Below are 25,273 nucleotides of genomic sequence, written 5' to 3'. Positions count from 1 at the left end.
CAATAATGAGTGTCAAGAGCCACTGGTTAACATGATCAAACAAATAATTTTAATAAGTATTTAAAGTAATTATGTTGATCTAAGTGGAATTGAACTATGGTATCTAACAAGGTATGCACAGAGCCAAAAATTGGATCTCTGTCCCCAAAAAAAAATAATTTGATACCGAAGAAATGTAGTTGGAGAGAGACATGTAATATTGGTGGCAAATTTTAACATTTTAGGGACTAACAATAATTTTCATTAATAAAATTTGGAATTTATGTATTATTTTTTTTATACATTTTAAGTTCCAAGTTAGAGAAATATAATAACTCTTGTGAAAATGTTTTTTTGCATGTCTTTTAAATAGGATTGGTTTCAAATTACACAATTTTATGAATATGTACTATATATTGTGCATTTCTTAATCCACAAGAGAGGATAACAACTAAGAAAATACAATGGCAAATCACTATCAAAGACATGGATAGCTACACCTTTCTAAGTTTACAAGACAACAAGGAGATAGTTGATACGTAGGAGAATGAAACAGAAGGCATATGCCTTTTGTATCATGTTTAGTCACGATTCACTTTAATGACCTTCTTAAAAAGCACGATTAATCAACTTAGAAAAAGGATTGATCTGAACAAAAATGTTTTTAGATTTTCATGTTATCTTATCTCATATTACTTTTTTTGTTCTTTTTATCATATTACTCTTTCTTTTCTTTTCTTTTTATTTCTTTTTTTTTTTTATAAAAATCAGACAACTGATTTCTTGCTTACTTTTATTTCAAAAATAAAATAAAATTTATTTGCTTACTTTGACGTCCGTTTCTCTTTTTGTATGCCTTTCTTTGGTTGGTAAAATTGGATGTCCTTTGTTTTTAGACACCTCGTTAGTCATTACATATCTTATACGATTGTTTTATAATAATTTTTGGACAATTCTATCTCTCATATATCATTATTCTCTCTTGTTTTTTCCCTCTTTGACCAATAAAAAGAAGAAGAAAAAATTATCACAAAAATTATCACAAATAGTTGTACAAATATCATTATGTTATCTTATAAGATGTGAAAACACCATTTTCAAATTAACAATGTGAAATTATGATTCATGAAGTTGGTTGTGACCGTAGCCTTTTACTTTCAAAAAGATGACAGAATTATAATGTTTTTTTTTTTGTTGCATGTTGCCTTTTAACTTTTGCTTTTGGACTTTTGTTGGAATAAAAAACATTACATATGTACACCCATTTTGTTATTTTGTTTTTATTTTGAAATACCCTGCATTTGTCTAAGGTAGTTTTAACGCAGATTTATGTTGAGCGGACTTTAGTTTTTTAATGAGAGAAGCTTCATCTTCTCCTCAACCTCTTTTCTTCTTTATGTATCAGATATGAGTAATTTAAGGTCATGTTTTAACACGAAATCATCTCTCTGCAGTGTTTTCACCTTTATCTAGATAAATGTTATTCATGTAGATTTTAGTTTTTTTTAAGTGATTTTGTTGTCTAGAGTGCGGCGTCATTGTTTTGTTCATCGTCTAATGTGGCATAGTTTGATTGTTCTTGACTTGTTGCGTTTAGATTGTTAGATTAGTTTTGACTCATTACAGATTAAACAAATGATGACTTGATCATCAACAACAATCTCCCCCTCAAGTGTAAGTCGTTTCATTCACTTTTCCATCCATGTACGAGACTTTTAACTCACATCACATATATGATATATCACAACAATCTCCCTCTAAAGATTTCATTGATCTGGTTATGCTCCTCCTTCGAGCAGAAATTTTTTCATTGACGTATAATGGGACACGCTGCCCCACTATTGTCAGAAAGACTTTCGACACAAGAAATCTTCAAACTATTTGTCAAATCATCGGCTTTGATACCAATTACCACTATTGAGTCACAATACGCGTCCATATGATCTTATACATTGACCTAGGAGAAACCACACGAGTGAATTAAACACCATATTTGTACCCAACTCATGTGTCTGGGTTAAATAGTATAATAAAATGTGGGTAGGTAAGATTACTTATTGGTCTTGGGTCACAAATAACCAAGGTTTAAGAACACATGTTTAGAGAAAATTTTACCCATTGTCCCCTGCTGTACTGCTAACCCCAAAAAAACTCTTTGTTCAAACAAAAACAAAACCATGTACTCCAATTTATCGAATCCTTTCAAAAATAAAAGAGTTGGTATTAATATTCATACAAGAAGTTTTGTTGCAAAAATACTAATATTAAACTACCATGTTCATAAGTTTTGTTTTGAAAATATTCCGAGTAAAATAATTTCAGTGACGGATTTTGTCAGTCACTGAAAATTAACTTTCATAAATAAAAAATTACAAATTACAAAACTATAGGATCTTCCCAAAAACAAAATATATGATATTAATATTAAAAAACTGATTTACTTTATGTAGCGAATTTTGGGGAGTATGAAGTAAAATGGTCACATTCTGAATGTGACAAGTGAAAGATGTCTGGCCCATTTTCATAAAATTTTGATGGTTGCTATTTTGATCCCCTATTTGCTCATTGTCTTAAAAAACAACATTCGAAGGTTGTCTTTTGAAGCTTTTAAAATACACAAAACAAAATACCGTTTAGGAGTTTTTTTCTGAACGGTTGGCACATTTGTGGGTGGTCAAAAGAGCAACTATCAATATACTCTACTCGTTTTCAATGTATGGAAATTTATAAACTCATTTCATCCTTTTGACAATATTGAATCGCATTTCATCCTTGCTTAATCCAATGCATCAATAGATACAAGATATTCACAAAAATAAACTACCAATATATATTCACAAAATTTATGCTTTAATAAACCTTAATCAGAAAGTTGGCCATCAAAAAATTAAATTACATATATTCAAAATTTAAAATAATTATCTAAGCATTTCAAGTGATCACCTTAAAGTGTGATAGTAACACATATTGAAAATTGAGATGGAGAAGAGGATGAGTTACAAGGTAATTTTATTTTAAAAAAACAAATATATTTTAATAATTTCCTCTATAAAAAATTTAATTTTTTTGAAGGATGAGTCGTGGCCCACCCGAGCCCAAGAGTGGTTTCACCGGTGGGTGTGGGTATCATGGTCCATTTTAAATTTCATTACAACTAAAAGAAGTAGAATGAACTTGATGTGGAAGAATGTCTGCACTTTTATTCACTTTGTGACTAATGTTGTAAATCAAGGTTTATATTAGGACTCTAGAGAATGTAATTAAGGATGTCTGCAAGCACATGAGAATAAGAAGTATTGGTAAACCTCAATGAATTAACACACGTGCAAATGTTACGATTGATCAAGCTGAACGCCATAAGGAATCGTCCATTGTTCAGTTACAAGTGTATTTGAAGAGGTAATTTTACGCATAAACCAAAAGCTGCGCTTTCGTTGCTGGAAAAGTGTGATCCAACTACATTGAGTTTCAGGCACCCAGGAGGAGGATGAACTCAACTATGCTTTTGATGTGTATTGTTTAGTTCTCTGGAGGTTTTGGTTGTTGAAATTCAACCATAACAAATCAATCCACCACAAGCTGAGCTTCTGTTGCTGAAAAAGTGTGATCCATCGACATTTAGTTTCAGGCACCCATGAGGAGGATGAACCCAACTACGCTTCAGATGTGCATTGTTTATTTCTCTAAAAGTTAGGGCTATTGAAATTCAGCCACAAGGTCATGAACAAAGATTTAATTCTATTGTTTGAGCATTTTATGAAGAAAAAGAAATCATTCCATTGTTTGGAATTCAGTTTGTACCCTTATTTAGATTATACTATTATTTTTTTTGCAAAAATAAAAAATACTACTAAAAATCTAATTTCTTTAAAAAACAGAACAAAAAAAATACTCAATTAAGATAAATTATATATAGTACAACAATGCAAAAGACTGGGAAACATCGTTTTATCCGATAATTATGAAGATATCTGTATAGAGTAAATAGGCAATTACCCCATGAAATTGTAAGTTTCGTCAATTACCACTTTGAAATTAACAAAATTTCAATTACCCCCTGAAATTGCACAAAATTACTCAATTTACCCCCTCTGTCACATTTTTCTGTTAGTGAACACGACATTTTGCAAATACCCCCCCTGAAGTTTTACACTTATGTGCAAAATGCCCCCCGAACTTGAAAATTTATATTTTTTTATGTATAATGAGAACTATTGTCCCCCAAACTTTAATCTTCTATAGAGATTGATTGAACATCCATGATTGTTTAGCCAATTATACTATCAATACATTCATGAATTGTCTCCAAGGTCTTCCAAGCGACACTTTCCTGAGTAACTTTGGAATTGCTATAGTATTCATGATATATTCCATATAATGCCAAAAGATTGGTCAACTCTTAGTGCCACTGCTTGTGCCCCTAACTCTTGGCGGTGTTTTTGTACATACAATGTGTCTTGGTAACCATGAATTCCACGTGAAGTGCCACCGATAGGCTAGTTTCATGACCAACGGTGTTTTGGAATGTAATTGATTTGGCAATGAAATCTTTACCAAGGGTATATTGCTGGGCAAGCTGTGTTCTTGGAACTAATGTTATAGGCATGAACTTAGAAGCAAAGACACGAATAGAGACACTTTATTTATTTCATTATCGCTCTAAAATTTCACCATTTTTCACCCACAAACAATCATGGATGTTCAATCAATCTCTGTAGAAGATTAAAGTTCAGGGGGCAATAGTTCTCATTACACATAAAAAAAAAATCAAGTTTGGGGGACATTTTGCACACAAGTGCAAAACTTCAGGGGGTATTTGCAAAATGTCATGTTCACTAACAGAAAAATTTGACGGAGAGGATAAATTGATTAACGTTGTGCAATTTCAGGGGTAATTGAAGTTTTGTTAATTTCAAAGGGGTAATTGACGAAACTTACAATTTTAAAAGGTAATTACCTATTTACTCTGTATACGATGGTGTTGGACTTTCCGGAAAACTTGATAAAGAATCGAGTTCAAATATTACGCATGTAGGCCACTTTAGACAACTGCGCAAGTGTTCAAGGTTATTTGATTTTTCTTTTTCAGATGGCAATTTTATTTTATTTTATTATTATTTTTTTAACTTTGAATTCCAACTCTCTTTCTCTCTTAATAAAGAATTATGATACACGTACCAACATATGTGGCACACCTCTTCTATACACCCTTTATGTAGCATTTTTTATTAATTAAATTGGGGGTAATTTTTGTAACACCCCGTTTTCCCAATATCAAAATTTCATTAAAAACATAACATTTATCAGAGTAAGCATCAAAACAACGGGATATCACATATAACATAATCCAACAGTCAAATAATAATTTAACCAATATCTTAAACATTGCAGCGGAAAATCATAATCGTAAAACGTTTTGGCACGCAGGCTCAACAAGTATCTCAAAAGAGTTAGTCAAAACAGTAAATATTCATGGCAGTTCACGTAAGAGAATGAAGCATGTTATAGCATAAAACCCCATCCCGTTACGTATCAGAGCGACCTAGACGACACAGTGAAGGCAAGGCCACTCACGACGGCAACTGCACACTAAGCACGATCACCTGCAAGTTACCCATACGAAGGGCAACATTTTCAAGCAGAAGGGGTGAGATTTCATAATAAAATAACATTAATCAATGTAATTGCGAATCATAAATTAACATCATAATCATTCCATTATTAACTTTGCATAAATGCTAAACAGTTATCACGTAATCATATATCCAATCCATTATGAACAACGTAACATAATCAATAAGCACTTATCACGTAATCACATATTCGTTCATTATCAACAGGGCATCTTAATCATGACAATGTGACAATGCTCCTAGACTCCTTATATGCATGTGGTACCAATCGTCATCATAAGTATTAATATACTTTAATCGTGCGGAGGACAAAGCTCCTATAAAACGTGCGGAGGACAAAGCTCCTAATATTCGTGGTGAGGACTAAGCTCAATGATATGCTCTGCATGGACACATATGAACAAAACATCGTAATCAACTTATCAACATGCATCCAATAATTTGGAGCTAAACTTCATCATATAATTATGCACTTAGTTAAGTAACGGAAGCAGCATAAACAGGTCACATAACAAGATGATATCATTATATCAAAGCACATAATTTGTATCATTATCACATCTTCTTATCTTGCATGAGTATACAATACAATAGTTCATATTCAATTAATATTAATATAACTTAAACAACTCTACAGTCTGCATTAAACGACATCACTAGGTCTCATTACCAGTTAGGGGTTCACTCTTGATCAACAAGTGCGACACAGATCGCATAAACACATAAACAAGTTCATCCTGGTTGTACTCGCGAGGCGAGAGTACTTACTCGCCATGGCGAGTACCACTCAACTCCCAAACTAAGGTTGTTCTGGGTTCCCTCTGATCCTACATTCATTCCTAATCAATACTAGGTATGTTCAGGTACTCAAAGGCATACAAGATTCAACTAAAAAGGTCGAAACACGAAATATGACATGCACTCTGCCTAAGCTCGCGAGGCGAGGAAGGGTTGCTCGCCATGGCGAGTTGTACCAAACAACTCGCGAGGCGAAGGGAAGGGGCTCGCGTGGCGAGCGATGAAGTTCATCACTCGCGAGGCGAGGATCATCCCTCGCCGTGGCGAGCGATGAACAGAAGCACGGGCAGACTAGGGTTTTTCTCAAAAATCCATCACACAACATGGTTCAAAGCGTGGTTTTGATTCCAGAATTCATCCTAAACATATTCTAAGGTTAAAGGACGGTTCTTTCATCAATCTAACAAGTTTTACCGTTTGATCATCAATTTTTAGGGTTTTGACCTAATTCCAAAACTTCTCTAAATCAATCCTAACTTTGTCAACTAATCATCAGAATTACAGTAAATAACATTATTGAATTATTAGTCTCACCCTTACCTTGTATGAAGAAATCGCAGCCCTCACTCTAGGTTCCTCTTCTCTTGGCTTTTTCTTCCTTTTCTCCAAAAACAGTCGTACGTACTTTTTGTTTTTCTAAACTAGGTCTAACCTTTTATATCTCCTCTTAAAAATACTTATCTTATCTCACTTCCTCCCCCAATACTATCTAAAATATCAAAACAGCCCTCAACTAAATATTTTATATTATTTTCAAATCTTTATTCTATTTAACAATAAAATAAATCTCATATCATAATCAAATCCTCCAAAACTCATAACTTATCACGTCATCAATCAAATCATCAAACATACCAAAATCATGCATATATTATATAATTATAATATAATGACCTAAACTCGATTAAATAAACGATTAAACGAAAGTGGGCGTTACAATTTTGTCAACAACAGAAAATAGGGGTAATTTTGTAATAGACACAAACATGTCACTTCTCCCTTCTGCTCCCTTTTCTTCTCTGCTGACTTCTCCTCCGCCACCATCCATCTCCACCGACACTTTCCGGTGACGACGATTTCGATGATGGAGAAGCTGAAGATGCAACGAGGACGGAACCAAATAACAACCACTCTCTCTTTCTCCCGTTACAACGTTTTTTCACTATTTATGGCGTCAAAACAATCAGATTTGCGTCACCATCCCATCGTCGACATCAAACACTCATATATGCTCCACCACACCAACTTCGACGTCAAAACACGGCCCACCGTCGTCACTCGTCGTCCTTCAAAAACACTTAGATCTACCACAATGGTTTTGATGGTGGTGTTTTAGAGGTGACAACAATGACAAAAAAAAACAGAGACGGTGGAGAGAGGGTGGTTGGAATAAGGTCGGAGGACAGTAGAGGTGGCGGAAGTGTGAGTGGAAGAAAGAAGAGAGAGAGAAAGAGAAAGAAATGATGGGAGGGGGGGCTGGAATTAGAACGGAAAAGAGAGAATGCAGGGAAGGACTTATTAATTTTTCATTTTAATTTACTTTTGTTTTCTTTTATTTTTAAATTAAAATAAAATCAATTTCCAGCAACTCAAATGATGCCACATCAAGAGTGGTATGAGAGGGTGTATGACATTGGTGTGTTTATATATCTTTTTCCCTTAATAAAACTGCAGTTTCACTCCGTGAAAATCATCATAAACTTGATAGTTTAAAAAAGGTTAAATACATTTAAAGATTCTTTTAAGTTTTTTATTTTTTTAAAGTGGTCCTTTAAATTTCAAAAGCTCCAAACAAGTCATTTTAGTCTTGTAGATAGCATAGTTGGTAATTGTTTCCTGAGAAATTCTTGTGTAGGAACGAACCTAACATATCATTCTTACAAACAACAAATTAAAACATGACACATCATTGTTTTATTTTAAAATAATTAGGAAATAATTTAATAAATGAAAATAACTGCTCCTCCTCTCTCTCAACCATTATTTGCGGTTAGTATTCACCACTACCAATCATGGTTAAAAGAAAAAAATTATGACGTGTCATATTTTAATTTGTTGTTTGTAAGAATGATAGTTAGGTTCGTTCCTACACAAGAATTTCTCTTGTTTCCTTGAACTCATCTTTGGTACCAAATATGGCTCCTAACACCCACTTAAAATCAGTCATCTTTTTAGCCATGGCAAATGGTGGATAATGCTCTTTGTTGCTATCATCTGAATCATCATCATCATCCTCTAAAAGGACTTGTTTGAAACAATTCAAAAGCTAAAAGGACTTGTTTGAAACAATTCAAAAACTAAAAGGACTTGTTTGAGACTTTCGAAACTTAAAGGACCACTTTGGAAAAAACGAAAAATTTAAAAGATCTTTAGATGTATTTGACCTTTAAAAAATAAGATACATCTTTATCTTCGAGGATGAACAAAATAGAGAGGAGGAAATGTATAAAGATAGGACTAAAATAATAATACTTTATTAATAATAAAGTCTCATTATTCTATTGGATAATCCTTAAATCTGGGTGAAAGAAAAATCGAAGGATTTCATGAAATGGGTTCAATTATATTTCATTTGACTCCATTAATTTTTTTTACGAATCAAAACAATTGAACTTAATTACTTGGCACGACGTCGCATCTCGTCAATCCAAAATATAGCCTAGAGTTTTATATATTTTACTACAACATATTCTTTTTTATTTATCTTCTTCTTTTTTTTGTCAAGTTTTATTTATCTTCTTAACTACATCTGATATTACCACACTCTATTTATATTTTATTCATTGCTTCAAGTGTTTACAATTACTCGTTATGATTTAAACCAAAGAGAGTAAAAACCCAATGGTTAAACAAATGAATCAAGGTGAAATGTGTGTTACCAAGTCTCCAACTGCTGAAAGTTGAAACGTAAAAGATAAGTTGAAGCAGCGAGGTTGCATGCATGCATACATGCTGCTATTGCTGCGCTAATATTGGTGATTGTGTGTTGACAATTCAACGACCATGTTTGGCCAGAAATGGATAGAGAAGAGAAAACAAGAAAAGAGATTAAAGATAGAATGCTTCAAGATGCTAACTGAGAAATAGAAAGCGGAAGTTAAGTAAAGTAAAAAGGAGGTATTTTTGCATGATATGACATACACATGCACGGTTATACCTAAGATCCAATAACAACCTCAATGGAAATATAGGGGACAACCCCCTTTCCCCCAAACATAATTTTCAATTCACTTCTAATCCTATGTTTTTTCTTCCATTTGTTAAATTTAAATTGTGAAACTTTCATTTTACTAATGGTACAAAAGGGTTTACCATTTACGTTTGCATGGTTGGATGTATATTTGTGTGTTTAGCATGTTGTTTTGAGGAGTAGAGAATAGTTTGTAGACAAGATTCTTACATGAATAGTAAAGATCAATAGAATTAGAGCCGCATGGAGTGTACTATTTGAAGCTTTTGTTTTTCCATAGGTTATTTTCACCCAGGTTAATCATCATATTCTAAACGCGTCAACACTAAATATGAACATTTTTTTTTCCGTAAACTTAATCTACATAGAAAACCCTAAACACTGTACAAAACCATAAAGCAACGCGAAGAAGAAGCAGGGCCATCCCCGACAATCATAAACCCTATTATAATCTTGACAATTTTCATTTAAAATAATAAAAAAAAATCTAACATCACTCATAGTGATAAACAAAACAAGTAGTTGTAATTAAATATATCAACAATGGTTCAAACATTACTTTTGCGGTTTTGCCTACAACAAAGTTGTTTGTCTTCGGATTTTCGCCTACAGACTAAAAATAACATTTAGTGACAAATTTTGTCTTTAAATACAAACAAACCAATCTAAATTATACTTTTTGATCGAATTTCATGCATTTACCATCAGGATCCCACACAATTTGATATTTAATTCACGATATATGCTTTTCTTTTCTCCCTTTGTTCTCTTTCGTCTTCTCTCTTTGATTGTGCCTACAAATTGAAATTGGATGGAAATGGCACACCTCCACTTGCATACAACATAACGTTTTATTTATTTATTTTTAAAAATATTACAATAAGGACCATTTTTATGACGGAAGAAGATAAAAGAGAAATATAAGAGTTAATAGTTGCGAGACGCAAATAAAACAAAAAAATTAGCGTCCCCGTGAACTTAGCTCAGTTGGTAGGGACATTGCATAATATATGTAGGGGTTGGGATTCGAACTCCGGACACCCCACTTCTCCACATTTAATTGTGTGAGCTCCAACCATTAGACTACTAAAAAAAAACCGAAAAATTAATTAAGGGACAGTAATTTAGCCTTATATACAATATGTAGTACCATTCAAACTTATTTTTTCCACTACTACTAACATTTAATATCTCGAAAACATACAACTAACGTTTAAGAAATCTTCATGACCACTTAGCTAAATCCTATGTACATGAAGGGTCATTTAGTTTTTTTTTTTCTTTCTTTCCTTTTCCCCTTCTCTATGAGAGAACTTTAGAAGGGTAAATTTATATTTTAAATTAATTCAATGAACAACAAAGTAAATTATCATAAAATATTTCAAATTTCACGCTAGGATTTTTTTTACGAGCAAACACACTTTGATTTTAAAATATATCTTATAGTATTCGTAATTTAAATAAGAAAACTCAACTCTCCCTCCTTTCCAAAACTCAATCCAAACATATATAGGCTTACAAAGTTAAACCACCGAGGTTGTACCTTAGTTGTAGAACTTCCTTGCAAAATGTCAAAATTTGATCCAAGATGAAGTTATACGTGTAAGTAACCTATGATCTTTGCTATTATGTGCTCGTGAAGTGTATAGTTCAATTTGTAATTATTTTCTGATCAAATAGTAAATACAACCAAATTCAATTTTTGTTATAAAGGTTGGTGCAACTCATTCTCATTGTAATATGTATGGTGTTATTTCTCAGACATGTCGCTTTGATGCATTCAATGTATGCCACAGTGAACGCAGGCCAATAATATAGGGATTCCAATGATATATTATATGGTATACCAATTTAATGATAATTTAGTGAAAAGTAGAGAACAAAAAAAACTTTACTACTCTTTTTGGTGAATTTCCTTCCAGCAGAGCTAGCTTGGTTAAACACGAGATTTGATCAGACGTTAGTAAATGTGATATTTAGTATTAGCAGGCAGGTGACGAGATCAGACACAACAAGTCTTGAAGGTAGTATTATATTTATAGGCTCCTATGGAATCTTTAAAACTAGTACTTATTATTTGTTTTTGCTGATTAAACAAACCAGAGCTTGAAAATGTTTAATATATTGATGAAGATTTTTTTCACCGACTATCGAGATCCTACTTGATTTGAATGATTAGTCACTGTAGTTGTACCCTCAAAGAATAAGCTTAAAAGAGTTTAGGTTTATAATTAGTTGATATGGTTAAGTGTTTTATAACAAATTTTAATAATTAGTTGTTAAAAATAATATTTATTCTTTCGTATAAGTTTGAACTTTTAACTTAAATCGATCGAGTTACACAACCTCCTCCTAAGTTGTTAATTGATTCAATCCTAAATTTAACACCAAACACTCAAAAAGTTGTTGTGCTACTCGATTTCGAGTACTCCTTGTACGCCTTGGCTGGGATAAGAGGAAGTACGTAAATGAACGGATCTAGGAATTTTGAATAGTGGAGGAACAATGTATATACACACACCATTTTATATTTAAAAGTATAAAAATACATCATAATTATGTTGGATAAATAATTTATATTAACGGATAACATGTTATACCACGCACAAAAGAATTTTCTCAAAACAGTGCAGGCACACACCCACACCGTGGGCTACATAGATCCGTCCCTGAGTATGTACCACACTAGGGTATACACTTATGTGATGGTGTGTGGAATCAAATATACATCTCAGCCAAGAGTTTGTTTCATCCAACGTCAAAATCCACTCTTTGGCTAAGAAATCAAATTATTTTTAGAGGGAGTTTGATTGACGTAAGCGGGGTAATTAAACGGCATTGTATCACATATTATTATATGAGAACTGATATTTATGCAATTATTTTAAAACAACTTTTAAGATAATTGATATTTGTGTTTTTATTTTCTTTCTCCCTCTTCTATATTATTTTTGTCCAATAAAAAGAAAACTATTCTAAAAGTTATCAGTAAATATTGTACAAATATCATTATTCTTATTATATCATTGCGGGGATGGAATGTTACATGTAAAAGTGTTAAGTTATTCAAATTGGTGTACAAGTTCGAATGTTTGATGGGTTACAATGCCTCTCTAGTGGGGGTTAAGTGCTTTATATAAAAAATAATGGCTGCTGTAAAATTTGATAAAAATAATGATAAACACTTTGAATCTTTGATTATGACATGATGCGATTAAGGCTCTTAAAATGAACAGAAACAATTAAGCAGAGTTAATCTAAATATATACACTACAATTAACTTTCAGTTCCAAGTTCCAACCAAAATCTTATTAAGGAACTATACACAGCGAATCTTCCAAATTTTGTTTTTGACTTTTTGTCATGTTGTTTAGCTTAGGTAAAGTAAAAATAAGGAAACAAAAAACAACGGAACAGGATTTGTTGTAATCATGGTTCTGGATACAATGATGTTACTATATATTATATGGGACAGTTCCAAATCCAATCGTGATGTGAGTGAACAATTTGATGAGGCTTTGAGGTGGTTGAATAGTCATTGCATTGCAGTGATGTAGCACACCATAGGATAGGATTAGGATATAGATACAGCATAGAGCCCAACAATGGGAAAAACAAACAACGTATACTAAACCAAAGTTACAGTCTCAGATTAGCCCATTCATTCGCAACATTGAAGTTTGGACTTACACAAGAGAACAGAACAGAACAGAGATAGGATAAGACAGTAACTTAGTACGGATTTGATAGGTCAGCTATTTTATAGAGAAAGGGTTATATGTGGGGCTGGGGCTGCTAGAATAATCAACTTTTTACTATTCACATATAAGAAACTAAAAAATAACAGTGTTCAGGCTTTTGTTGCTGCTTATGATACAGATTAATTATTATTGTTTATATTATTAAAGTGAGTACAGAGAGAGATGCATTTTCCCCTTCTTTTTTTCTTTTCCTTTTGGCCCCATTCCATTGTCTTGCTATTTATTAAGGTCATTTATACATTTGGCTATATTGCAGGTGTACGAAATCCTAAGCCACTGATAAAAGCCGAGGAATGCGGAATTGCTTTACTACAAGGAAAGGGACAGAATGTAGAGAACCCCTGGTTCTACACGTGGCCTTTAATCATCATACAATAGGACAAAAACATTACACTACTGACTACTCCATTTCAAACCTTAGTTTTGTGTTTCATTATATGCTTTTTATTTTTCATCTTTACACCATCTTCGTATTTGAATTGAGCCTAATCAAATTTAATAAAATTGGCTTGAGTAATGAAGACTATTCCTAACAATTTTCTTCTTTTTATTTGTAAAAATGCACAACCAATCCTAAATTTTGATAGATGCAATGTGGCACACAAATGCACAATTTATACGCATCATGCATGCATATTTCGCTTTCTCTCTTAATACCTATTACCAACGTATACATGATGCATCAAGTCAACTTAAAATGAGCTCAATTAAGTTTTCTATACACATTTTTACATCTATCATATACTCCTTTGTTACGATGAATGTCACTTTAACGTATTTAATTCTTGTTTAAAATAATTTTATTTTTATTTTTCAATGTAGATTTCTTATTTATTTTTTAAATTCTAGCTACCATCTAATTAATTAATGTTATATACACTAATTCTAAAACATTACTACTATATTCTAACATTTATAATAATAGAAGAAAATACATCAAATATAATTCATAAAATCAGTTTACTAAAAGTGATGTATTTATTTGTAACAACTTTACCGCGTTCTTAATCAATGTTTAAAAATGTTAAATTAAAACTGAGGAAGTACACCTCCAACAGGCAGTTTGACCCAAGTACTGATGAACAAAATGAAGCTGTGATTATGATATAAAAATTGGAAATCGTTAAACACGGTTAGAGTTAGAGTGGGCAAAGTAAGCTTTCTTTCATTATCTTCTTGGACAGTGTTTCCAAACTCTGACAATGATGCTTGTGCACATTACTAACTTCTGACTTTTAGATAGTGAGAGGTAAAAATAATTAAAGAAAAATGTGAAAGAAGTAAGGAATTATACGAGGGAGAAACAACGTAGGAATAAGACGTAAAGTGATTTGGACATCCTACCATGCGCACAACACACAAATGTTTGTATAAACTTTTGGCATAGGGTGGTATCATCACGAAAGACCTAAGACAGCTTTGGTGTTTGCCTTAAATATAACAATAACCATGTGCCGTGAGTGTCAATGCCAAATATTGTGAAGTGATATGTCGGCAATAACTTACATAGAGTGGATTCTAACCAAACAGCACTTAAAATGATCATATAACCCACAAATAATATTGGAATTTGATTTAATTAGCATGCGTATCACTGTACGAAATCCATTTTTCAAATGATCACATTTACTTACCATCATCTCAAATATTTTCAGTAAGAAATGCATGGAGAGTGAAAATGATAACAAAGGAAGGAAATGGTTTCCTCATTAGAATCATCTCATAAAAGCAAAAGCATCTAGAGTTTACCATGCCTTGCGGCAGGGATTTTTTTTTTACAAGGAAGAAAATAGGAATATTTAAAGGACAAATGGTGAAAGCTAGTATTTGAACCAAGCAATTAAATTCCTACTTTTATACCCTACAAGTTTGATGATCATATTCCTAAACCTTGGATACAAAGACTAGACGTCTTTCAAGATTTATAATTGTAGCTTTATACCCTAGGAGCCATGCTTCATCAGCTCCTGCAGTAGAAAGAGGGTATGGGGCTGGAGTTAGTCACTGGTGTAGGAAAATGAGGGTGGAGGTATGTTATGTTTGGAAAATGAATTTGACTATCCGCAGCTGTTGTTGAAGGGAATCCTGATGATGCTGCAGCAGAGAAATTAGGTAGAATCAAAGTTGACCCATTATTATATGGACTTTGGAGCTGCCATGCCCAATTTGGAACGGGAGCAGATTCCATCCTATTCTCTATTGCTCTTTCCTGTAAATAGAACACAAATAATCATAATTCATATTTCATAACCAGCAGAAGATTCTTAAAAAAGAAAAAGAAAACAGCATAAGATATTGAAGCAAAATCAAATTGAATAGTCATAATTCATAACTAGCTAGCAGAAGATACTGAAGCAAAATTAGTATTCACCTTACACACGGGAAAGTAATTAGTACCACTCCAGACTGGAGGTTGATGCTCAGATGCTATGGGAAAGCCATAAGATGACTGAACATTGAGTGATCTTGACCCAGAGTCCTCAAACTATCAACACAGATTAAAAATATACCATGCAAGTTAAGTATGCAAACTTTGAATTCATGTGAAAGAGCGGAGGGGCATGAGGAATTGCAGAATTAATATAGAAAAGATTAATTTTTTAACCTTACCATTACACTCTTATCAACAGGCATATCATCCCAGTTACGCTGAACTTGCAAACCACTTCCATTGTGGTGCATGTTCATCATTTGAACATCAGAGTTAGAAGGAGGAGCTATACCCAAGTTCAGATCCAGATTCTGCTTGATATCTGGATAAAGCACAAAATACATTATTACATTTCACTTCATAGTTAAATCACCAATTAGATTAGAATAAACGGTAAATGTAGGACCCTAACTACTATCTCTTCAATTTAGCCTCTAAACTATACAAATATGATAAGTAGTCTCTGCTAAAGTCAAAACTAAAGAAATATGATAAGCAGTTTGTAAAGCATATAAAACCCGTCAATTTAGTCTCTAAAGTATATGAAAATTCTTCAATTTAGTCTTTAACACCAGTCTTAATAGTAGAGGTTAAATTTACATATTTTAAGGACTAACTAAATTATAGAGTGAGTGATAGTTTATAAGGACTAAATTGATGGTTTATTCAATTTGATTATAAAACCAAAAAAAAAAGGTGAGCCTCAACTCAATGGTAAATAAGTAGTACCATCGTTATCAGCCTGGGAAGTTAACTCTCCTTCATAAGAACTAGCCTCAAAATTTGTAACTGCTTCCCTTCCATTGCATTTTATAGCAGCCTTATCATACGCTCTGGAATCATCAATACAGCAATTAAGTCAATAACACAACATGTAGAAAAGAAAATATAAAAGTAAATAATCCAAAATATTTAATTAGGCATTTCATTTGAGATATCCTGATATATATGATCGATAAATTAAAACCTTGCAGCATCTAGCTCGCTATCAAAAAGCCCAAGATATATATACCTACATAAACCCAGACCAATATAATTAAAAACCCAGACCAATATAATTAAGAACTAAATACTGGTTTATGGTTAAATAAATCACAAATCAAGCATTTTAGGCTCAACTAATAAATCAAATTAAACTAAAGGATTTTCTTACTTCTTCCCAAGAAACTGTCCCATACGAGCTTCCCATCGTCCACATTTATGCAGAGTAACTCCTCTGTATTTAGAACTTCCCCTTGAGAAACCAGTACTCTGTCTACGCAGAATATGCACAAACTCTTCCTTTGTAAAGTTATTCATCTACACAACAATAAAATCAAAGTTTATGCTACAATTAAAACTTAACATTCAAATTTTAAAATAGATCATCTCAAAAATTACTCATCTACACATCAATAAAATCAAAGTTAAAGCTACAATTATACTAACTTACAATTAGATTTTAAACAAGATCAACACAACATTAGTAATAACAAATTCTCACAAACCTGCTTTATATCTTCATCATAATCACTGACATTGAAATTAATATCCGCATCCACGCCACGAAACTTTATCGCAGCTCGATCATATGCTCTGAAAATAAATCATACAGCGAAAACAGAAATAAATCCATGAAAAACATTCAACATTTTAAAAAATAATTAATATATAAAAAATAATCAAATATGAAAATTACCTTGCCGCAGCATGCGCGGTATCAAATCCACCTGAAATATCAAAATTCAAAAATCAAAATCTAAAAAAGGAAGAACGATCAAGAACGTAAAGTAAAACGAAATCGTCTCAAATAATCACTTAATCAGTAATGATTTCTCACCTAAGTATACTTGTTTTCCACAATCCCTGCAGAAAAACGAAAACAGAGTGGATTCAGAAACAACACTATCATGAAATGCAGAAAGTAAACTGAACTACGAAGAAACAGAATAATCGATTGCGAAATGCGAACCAAATATGAGATTCCCAACGTCCAGTTCTCCGGTAGAAAGTAACACCACGATACTGCGAGCTTCGTGACCTCGGTCCACGACGACTCTTCTTCACCTGCTGAGGTCGTGAAGCAACAACAGCAGTCTGCTCCGGTACTCCACCGTGATGATCGGACGAGAAATTCATCCATCCACTACTCTCAGATGGCGAGATCATTCCCGATTCGTTAGCAGGAAAAAGCTGAATTGTCCGTACACCTGCTTCTCCGGCGCCGGAATGTTGAAGTTCACCGGAGATAGTACTGTTGTCGACGGAAGCGTTGTTGTTGAGTATGGCGAAGTTGTAACCGTATGCATCGCCGTAAGAGCATGAATCTTCAGTGTCGGCAGCGTTGACGACGGAGGAATCAAAGCTACCGGATGAATCTTCCATCTGAACGACGGAGGAGAGTGGAAGAGAGGAATCAGCGTTGAGATTGAGATCCAACATTGTGAGGTTTGAGTTTGTTACGATTCAGTTATGAAGATTTGGAGGGAAAAATATATATAAAGCGAGTTTTAGTTAGTTAGAATGAAAGAGAGAGAAGGATCCAAAATGAAAATGCTTCACTTCATTGTTCTCGTGAATGAACTCAGCTTAATTCCTTTTCTATTCCTCTTCTTACCTTATAGTAAGTAATATAATGTCATTATTTATTTTGTTTCCTTTTTTATTTTTCACACTTTTGAGGTTCTATTTATTATTGGGAGGGTCAGCTTCAGGGCCTACAAAGAACAAAAATACTTGGCTTAAGAGTGATATACACGTATTTAATGATTTATATACATTGTTATAATTAACTTGCATGAATGTGATGTACTTTGTTTTTTTGTAACAAAAGGGGAATGTGCAACAGTATATACTAAAGTAATAAATTGTTGTAATTGTTAATGTTAATGTTAATGTGGTGGGAGTATTAATTTAATCTTGCTTGTGAAGTGGGATTGAGATGAGACGAAACTTTGTTTTTTGAATGATAAATTGGGCTCTACAACTGATATTTTGTTTGGACATTATGCTTTGTGGGTGACAATATCACTTTGTCAGTATACTGGCCTCCTTTTGTTCCTCGGCACACCTCTTTTGTCCATGGATTCTTTCTTGACCGTTCATGACAGAAAAATAAGATAAATATAGCCATGTATTAGTCGGTATACATTTTTTTAAACAGTCAGTGACTAAAAATATCGGATTTCTTCCTTAAAAAAAATATCAGATTTAAACTCTGATTCGTATATATATATTATTTATAAGTATCTTTATCAATTGAGTTAAACTCCCATAAACTTAAAATATATGTGTTTAATAAAGTGTTTAGGGTATTTGTTGCTACGGTATTATTTATTGTATGATTTTTATTGATAGAAGTGCTTAATTACATACTATCAAATAAAAAACGTAGAAGAGAATTGGTGGAATCCCATCAAACTTCTCTTCTAATATTCCCATTTAATTTTTTGCTTATGATATGATTTTGTTGAGGATTAAAGATGTAAAAGACTTCTTATCCACGGATGAAATTCGGCATAGGCATGGAGCAAATAGCTCAATAGATATATTTGGATAAGATAAACGGATATTCGACTACTTGTTAATTCTTCTCCTTCTTTTTCTCATTCAACCACATCACAAATATGTTGTTAGCATTGATTCATTGTGGTTAGGATATTTGTCACTTTCACGAATATTGAAAATGATACCCTTACTTTTACTATGCCCGTCTTGCACTAACAAATTCAATATACGAGCACAACACATAACATGATCTAAAAAGCCATCAAGGCTTAACAATTTCTAACTAGGACAAACATTCTCTTTAAGACATTTCAAACATGAATCATTGTAAGAAGCATTGTCAACATACATGGAAAACACTTTATTCAAATCCCTTAAGTTTTCAAATATTTATAAATGGCTTATTTGTTTCAATGGTCCCCTAAATAATTTCAAGTTTTCATTTTGGTCCCACAATTAATAAAACGTACGTTTAAGTTCCTCACTTTTTCCTCCGTTTACCAAATAAATCATTCGGTGTTAAGTTTAACCCCAAATGTCTATAGTGGACCAACCTTAAGAGTGGTCCACCATAGACTTCATTAATTTTTTAAATTTTGACTGTTTGATCTTTTAAAAAACAAGCTAGCATTAGATTATGAAGGACTACTTTATCCAACAATCATCCTCCAACAACAACCATTGGATTAAAAAGAGGCCACAATTGGATTAAATGGATCATGTTATATATATAAAAAAATAATAAAAAACAAAGGTTCACAGATTTCCTTCTTCTTTTGTCAAAAGAAAAAAAAAAGATTTCCTTCTTCTGCTCTCCACCGTCGCCGCCCCATCACGACGTCGCTCTGCCGACCACGTGCACCGATCGGAAAAAATAAGACCATTTTCTTTATCCTCTCGACTAGGGTTTTCCATTGGTCCAACTAATTTCACGAAAGGAACAACTTTTTAGCCGACCTTTTTCTTCCTCCGCCACGGGAAGGGGCTTTTCCGGCCACCATACTTTGTATTTCTTCTTCCTGTTAATGGGTTTTACGAATTCCACTTCTTTCTCTCTTAACCAGTGCAAAGCCACCCAGTACCACAACCTCCTCTCTTCGGATTTCAGATCTCGCTCTTCTCTTCGTGGGTTCTTTTCAAAGCTATGGATTCAATGGAAAAAACAAAATGAGGAATATAGAAACGAAGATGAAGAATATTGAGATGAAGGAATGAGGAATGTTGCAATTCTGGAAATTCATGTGATGTTGATTTTTTATTTTGATTTTGATTTCTAGAAATTCATGTGATGTTACAATTCTGGAAATTCATGGATAAAGAATTCGTGTTTTGATTTTTGATGTTGCACTTCTGGAAATTTGTTTCTGGAAATCATGTGATGTTGTTTCTAGAAATTTGTTTATGGTGATTGTGAAATGAAGAAGGTGAAGAATGAATGAACCTGAAAGTTGTAATTGTAATTTTGTTGGTTCTTGTTGTTATTGTTATTGATGAATGATAAAAATTATAGTAGAGACAACATCTTGTTGCTGTTTATGAATGTTGGTTAAACAGATATGAATATGATGAAGAAGAGTGAAGAAGAAGATGAAGAAAAGGGAGAAATAATTAAGTGTTGTTTACTCACCGTGTATAATCCAATGATCATTCTTTTAAAAAAACATATCAAACGGTTAAAATTTAAAAAATTAATGAAATCTATGGTGGACAACTCTTAAGATTGATCCACCATAGACATTTGGGATTAAACTTAACACCGAAGGATTTATTTGGCTAACGGAGGAAAAAGTGAGGGACTTAAACGTACGTTTTATTAATTGTGGGACAAAAATGAAAACTTGAAATTATTTAGGGGACCATTGGATCAAATAAGCTTTTATAAATAGCATCAGCCACATCAATACCACGCCTTGGTGCACGCACTTTCACAAAGCTTCGAACTCTTTTTTTGAAGATTCCATCATGCATCAATGAAATGTTTGATGATAACCATATATTCAACTACTTGATGACTAGATTTTCAGATATATGTGATTAATCTAATCTTAATCACACTTTCCAACCGTTTCTTCAATATTTTCTTCTCATTCTCAAATAATAGCAAACGATCACTTATTGTTAATAAAATAAATTTTTGTAGGTTACTCATAAAACAGCAGGCTTGAAATAAGCTTTTAAATAGTTTGTAAGAGTCATTTAACATATATAGAAGTAGGTAAAAAAACATTAACGTGAAATATGCTTGTAAATAGCCTTTTAGGCTAGGTCAGACCTTTAAAAATATCATATCATGCACTCACAAAAAAAAAGGCCTATGTAAAGCCATACGTTATACTCAAACTTACAAATTTTTCCCACCTATTAAAGTTTGATCTAACCTGACCTATTCTCACCCCTACTTAGATAATAAGATTATGTTTGGTAAAGCCAATAAACTAGTTCATAACATATTAAACTAGTTTATAAGCTTGTTTAAAAGTATATAATGTGTTTGGTAACAAGTTTCTTTCACCGGCTTATAGTTTCCTTTGAGATGCTATTTTAAGCTTATAACTTCTCACATTTTCTTCCATTTATTTTTTAAAAAAACAACCCCCTCAAAAATAAAAACTTCCCACATCCTGCTAATTTTTTTTTACGGTTGCGATTTACTTACAAGGTCTTCTTTATAAAGATATGTATTAAATTCATATGTACATATTTATATTTTTTTCTCTATACATATTTTCCAATTTAAATAAAAAGAAATAATTTTTTATAAAACAATCAAAAACAAAAATACATATAAAGAAGTTAAACAAAATTGGTAAAGATAATCTCAATTAAAATTCATACATCACATTCATCAGTTTAAAGATAAAAAATACTTTAAAATAAATTTAAATTATTAAAATAAATATATTAGTTAAAAATGTATACCAATGTAGTGTATAACATATAGAGCAATGATATATGAACAACCATTAATAACAACTTCCATGACAACTTTAATTTTCTCTATTTCTATTGGTAAAAAATAATAAAGACAGAAAAGGAAGAGAGAGAATAAAAACATAATATGAGTATAAGAGAGAAAATTGTCAAAAAATTGTTGAAAATATCATTTCTATAAGCTTGAACAGTTATAAAAGAGTTTTTCAGCTGGCCAATAACTTAATTTGACCAAACACACCTTAACTATACTAAAATTTTCAAAATTGTTTGAAGGGTTTAAAATTCTACAAATTGTTAAATTAAAACATTCGCGGGATCGTATTGTTGACCTTGAGGCAGAGAACTAGATACACGTGTAATAATATGTGGTATGTGAAAATCTGAGATTCGCAAAGGATAAGGAAGAAGTTCCAGTTGAGCCGAAGGAAGAACGAAATTTCAATCTTCTTGATTAGCTTTGAAATGGATATTCACACACACATTTCAATACCCACAACTTTTATATCCCATCGTTTCTCTTCACCAACCCAAACTTTATCATCCTCTTCTTTCCATTCCTATTTCCCCTTCAAATTTGTAGTATGTTCCAAAAGGGACGATCAATCTCAAACAAACGCCGATAACAATGGTATTTTTCTACAATTACTGTTTTTATTCTTCACTTCAGCCAGCATACTACAAGAGAACTTGATACATGCATTTTTTTCATTTATGATATATGAAAAGCATTTCTTCATTTTTATATGATCCCTTTTTATTTTTTACGAGTCTATTCAAAAATATATGAATTATACGTTCAACATTATTATAGTAATTAAAGTTCTCTATTTTTCAAAGATCCTCTAAAATGCGACGTGTTTTTCGTTCGTTAGTCATAGTTATATCAGTGTATTTATAGGAAGGGTGTTAGTTCCAGTGGATCTTCTGCCTACTTAATTAGATGAGCCTATTTAGCTTGTTGCATAAGTTAGTTGTTGATTCAGTTATAACTTACTTTGTAAAAGGATAATGTGAGATACATTTCATAGAATCATTGATCAAGAGACAAAATACAGTGATTTCCTTCCTAGAAAGTAATCTGCATGATCATCGTGCAGAGGTTGTAGGATTCAAATTGTTATGAATCTCGATAAATCAATGCACGTTCGTCTGTCTACTTTGTGCAATCTTTTATTCCGCGAATTTCAGTTTCTATTTCAATCCGGTTTCAAGAATCTTCTTGTTGTGTCCAATTTCGATCAAATGTTTCATACAGAGGTAGTTAGTTAAATTAAGTATGTTTATAATGACGAGGATGCAATGATTTTGTCAAAGTTCTAAATTGTAGCTTTTGCAAAAATCAAAGCGACACACTCTGTAATTTTGCAAAATTCGCATAGTCACTGTTGTCAACTCATCTGCACTACAGACATGTAATCTTCCTGTTAATTAGTTTGAGTTTCATTCTTGTATTACATTCGATTGACTATAACTCTTCGTTCAATGTCTCAGGTGATAAATCATCAACGGATTGGGACAAGGCATGGTCAAACTTCAAGAAGCAGGGAAAAAAAACTCTCTTCTCAAATTTTTCTCCAAATAAATATGTGAGCTGGAATCCTAGGCGTTCAGATTTTCCACTTTCTGAAGAGGTTGATCCTATCAAGAGAACAGAAAGATCAAACCTTAAGTTCTGGACTAGTCCTACTTTTACTTTAGGTGGGGCACTTATTATTCTCATAGTTCTTTTGTTGTACACCCTTCAAGCACCAATCAACAAGTAATTTAACTATAGAATTTGGAAGTGTCAAAGTATTTGTCTCATACAAAATGCATATTATTGTAATTGATGGCTTCTCCTGTTTCTATTCCTGTTCTATTGCTTCTTCCACTTGAGTCCTTGACACAATTTCTGTCCTCGGACTTGTTATTCTCTTTTCATACATTATGCTAATAATTAGTGTTTGTTTACATAGACCATTAGATCGATAAAATCACGGTAGTTCACCACTCCAATGTGCAACTTTTGCTAAAATTACGTTGACTCACCATGGTTCTGTCAATCTCACCGTCAATCCAAACATGTACTTGGTGGTTCTCAACTTGCTATAAAAAGGCCTTGGTGATTGCTATCATGTAACTTGTTGAAGGTTAATCAATTTTCTTTTCTGGGGCCCAACATTTTAGCTTAGTTTACAAGCTGAGAGGAATTTCTCAGTTTGTCTCAAACTTTCTACAACTGCATGATATTATAGGATTGTACATGATTGAATAGCACTCTCCACTCTCATTGACCAGAGTGATGAGATATTCAAATGGAAGCTAAGACATATTTCTTTCTTGTACGTGAGTGGCTAAAAATAAGCATACTCATTGTGGAATGTGTCAAAAATTACAGACCATTGCGATCGAGCCCAAAAATGAGTGTCGTCCCGACCTTAACACGATGGATGAGGTAACACTTCCTAAGACCAATTGGTTCGCCAGAAAGTCGGTTACTAATAGATACAACTCTATGAACCACAAAGTTACGAGAAGCTAATAAACGGCTGCAGCTCTGTGAGCATAGAAGCTATATAAGAATACAACCATGTGTATCTCAGAGACTAAACATGCTTTGACCAGCTATAACTCTGAGCGACACGGGAAGTTATACCTTAATTATAGCTCTGTAAATCGCAGTAATGTTTTATCATAACTGAACCTAGATCTAATTAAACCACACTTTTCATCTTGAGATTTTCTAAAGACTGCAGCTGTTTTCCCAAAACTTAACCTTTTACTTTTATTGTTGTGACAAATGTTTTATTTTATTTTCTTACAAACAAGTTTTCTGCTGAAAAGCTATGCGAAGCTATAGCTCCACAGACCATGTGGGATCGATATCTTTTTATATTATAACTTAAACATTGTATACTTGTACTTAGTCTTTTCACCTTAAAAAGTATTCATACTAATTTGGGAAACTCTAGTTAAGTTAAGCCATTCTTTAGTTGGTTTGTGTCAGCATAACATTCACCTCTCATTGTTATATTTTTAGTAAAAAATCACAAGCATTCCTCCAATCATTTAGTCTCTCTTT

At 32.7% G+C, this 25,273-nt stretch overlaps 2 protein-coding genes across 3 annotated transcripts; one reads left to right on the top strand and one right to left on the bottom strand.

Annotated features, from left to right (window-relative positions):
• Positions 1–15,040: 15,040 nt before the first annotated feature.
• LOC11425769 (APETALA2-like protein 2) lies at positions 15,041–18,401 on the bottom strand. 2 transcript variants are annotated; one of them, XM_003625522.4, is made up of 10 exons: positions 17,744–18,400; positions 17,612–17,637; positions 17,471–17,501; positions 17,280–17,367; positions 16,946–17,091; positions 16,760–16,804; positions 16,522–16,625; positions 15,972–16,114; positions 15,733–15,846; positions 15,041–15,570 (listed from the first exon to the last, which is right to left on the bottom strand). In XM_003625522.4, exons 1-10 carry the CDS (start codon positions 18,211–18,213, stop codon positions 15,322–15,324), a joined length of 1,416 nt encoding a protein of 471 aa, XP_003625570.1. In that variant the 5' UTR covers positions 18,214–18,400; the 3' UTR covers positions 15,041–15,321. The 2 variants fall into 2 exon arrangements, with proteins under 2 accessions (XP_003625570.1, XP_024625596.1); XM_024769828.2 differs by lacking the exon at positions 16,760–16,804 and having other exon boundaries at positions 17,744–18,401.
• A 4,140-nt stretch (positions 18,402–22,541) lies between these two features.
• LOC11441964 (uncharacterized) lies at positions 22,542–24,166 on the top strand. The gene is made up of 2 exons (XM_003625520.3): positions 22,542–22,840; positions 23,704–24,166. The coding sequence occupies exons 1-2, from the start codon at positions 22,675–22,677 to the stop codon at positions 23,973–23,975; spliced, it is 438 nt and encodes a 145-aa protein (XP_003625568.1). The 5' UTR covers positions 22,542–22,674; the 3' UTR covers positions 23,976–24,166.
• The last annotated feature ends 1,107 nt before the right edge of the window (positions 24,167–25,273 follow it).

Source organism: Medicago truncatula, chromosome 7 (assembly GCF_003473485.1).
Source record: "Medicago truncatula cultivar Jemalong A17 chromosome 7, MtrunA17r5.0-ANR, whole genome shotgun sequence".
In the NCBI taxonomy this organism is placed as follows: Eukaryota; Viridiplantae; Streptophyta; class Magnoliopsida; order Fabales; family Fabaceae; genus Medicago; species Medicago truncatula.
Note: the sequence above shows the minus strand (reverse complement) of the source record. Positions and strands in the feature narration are given on the sequence as shown.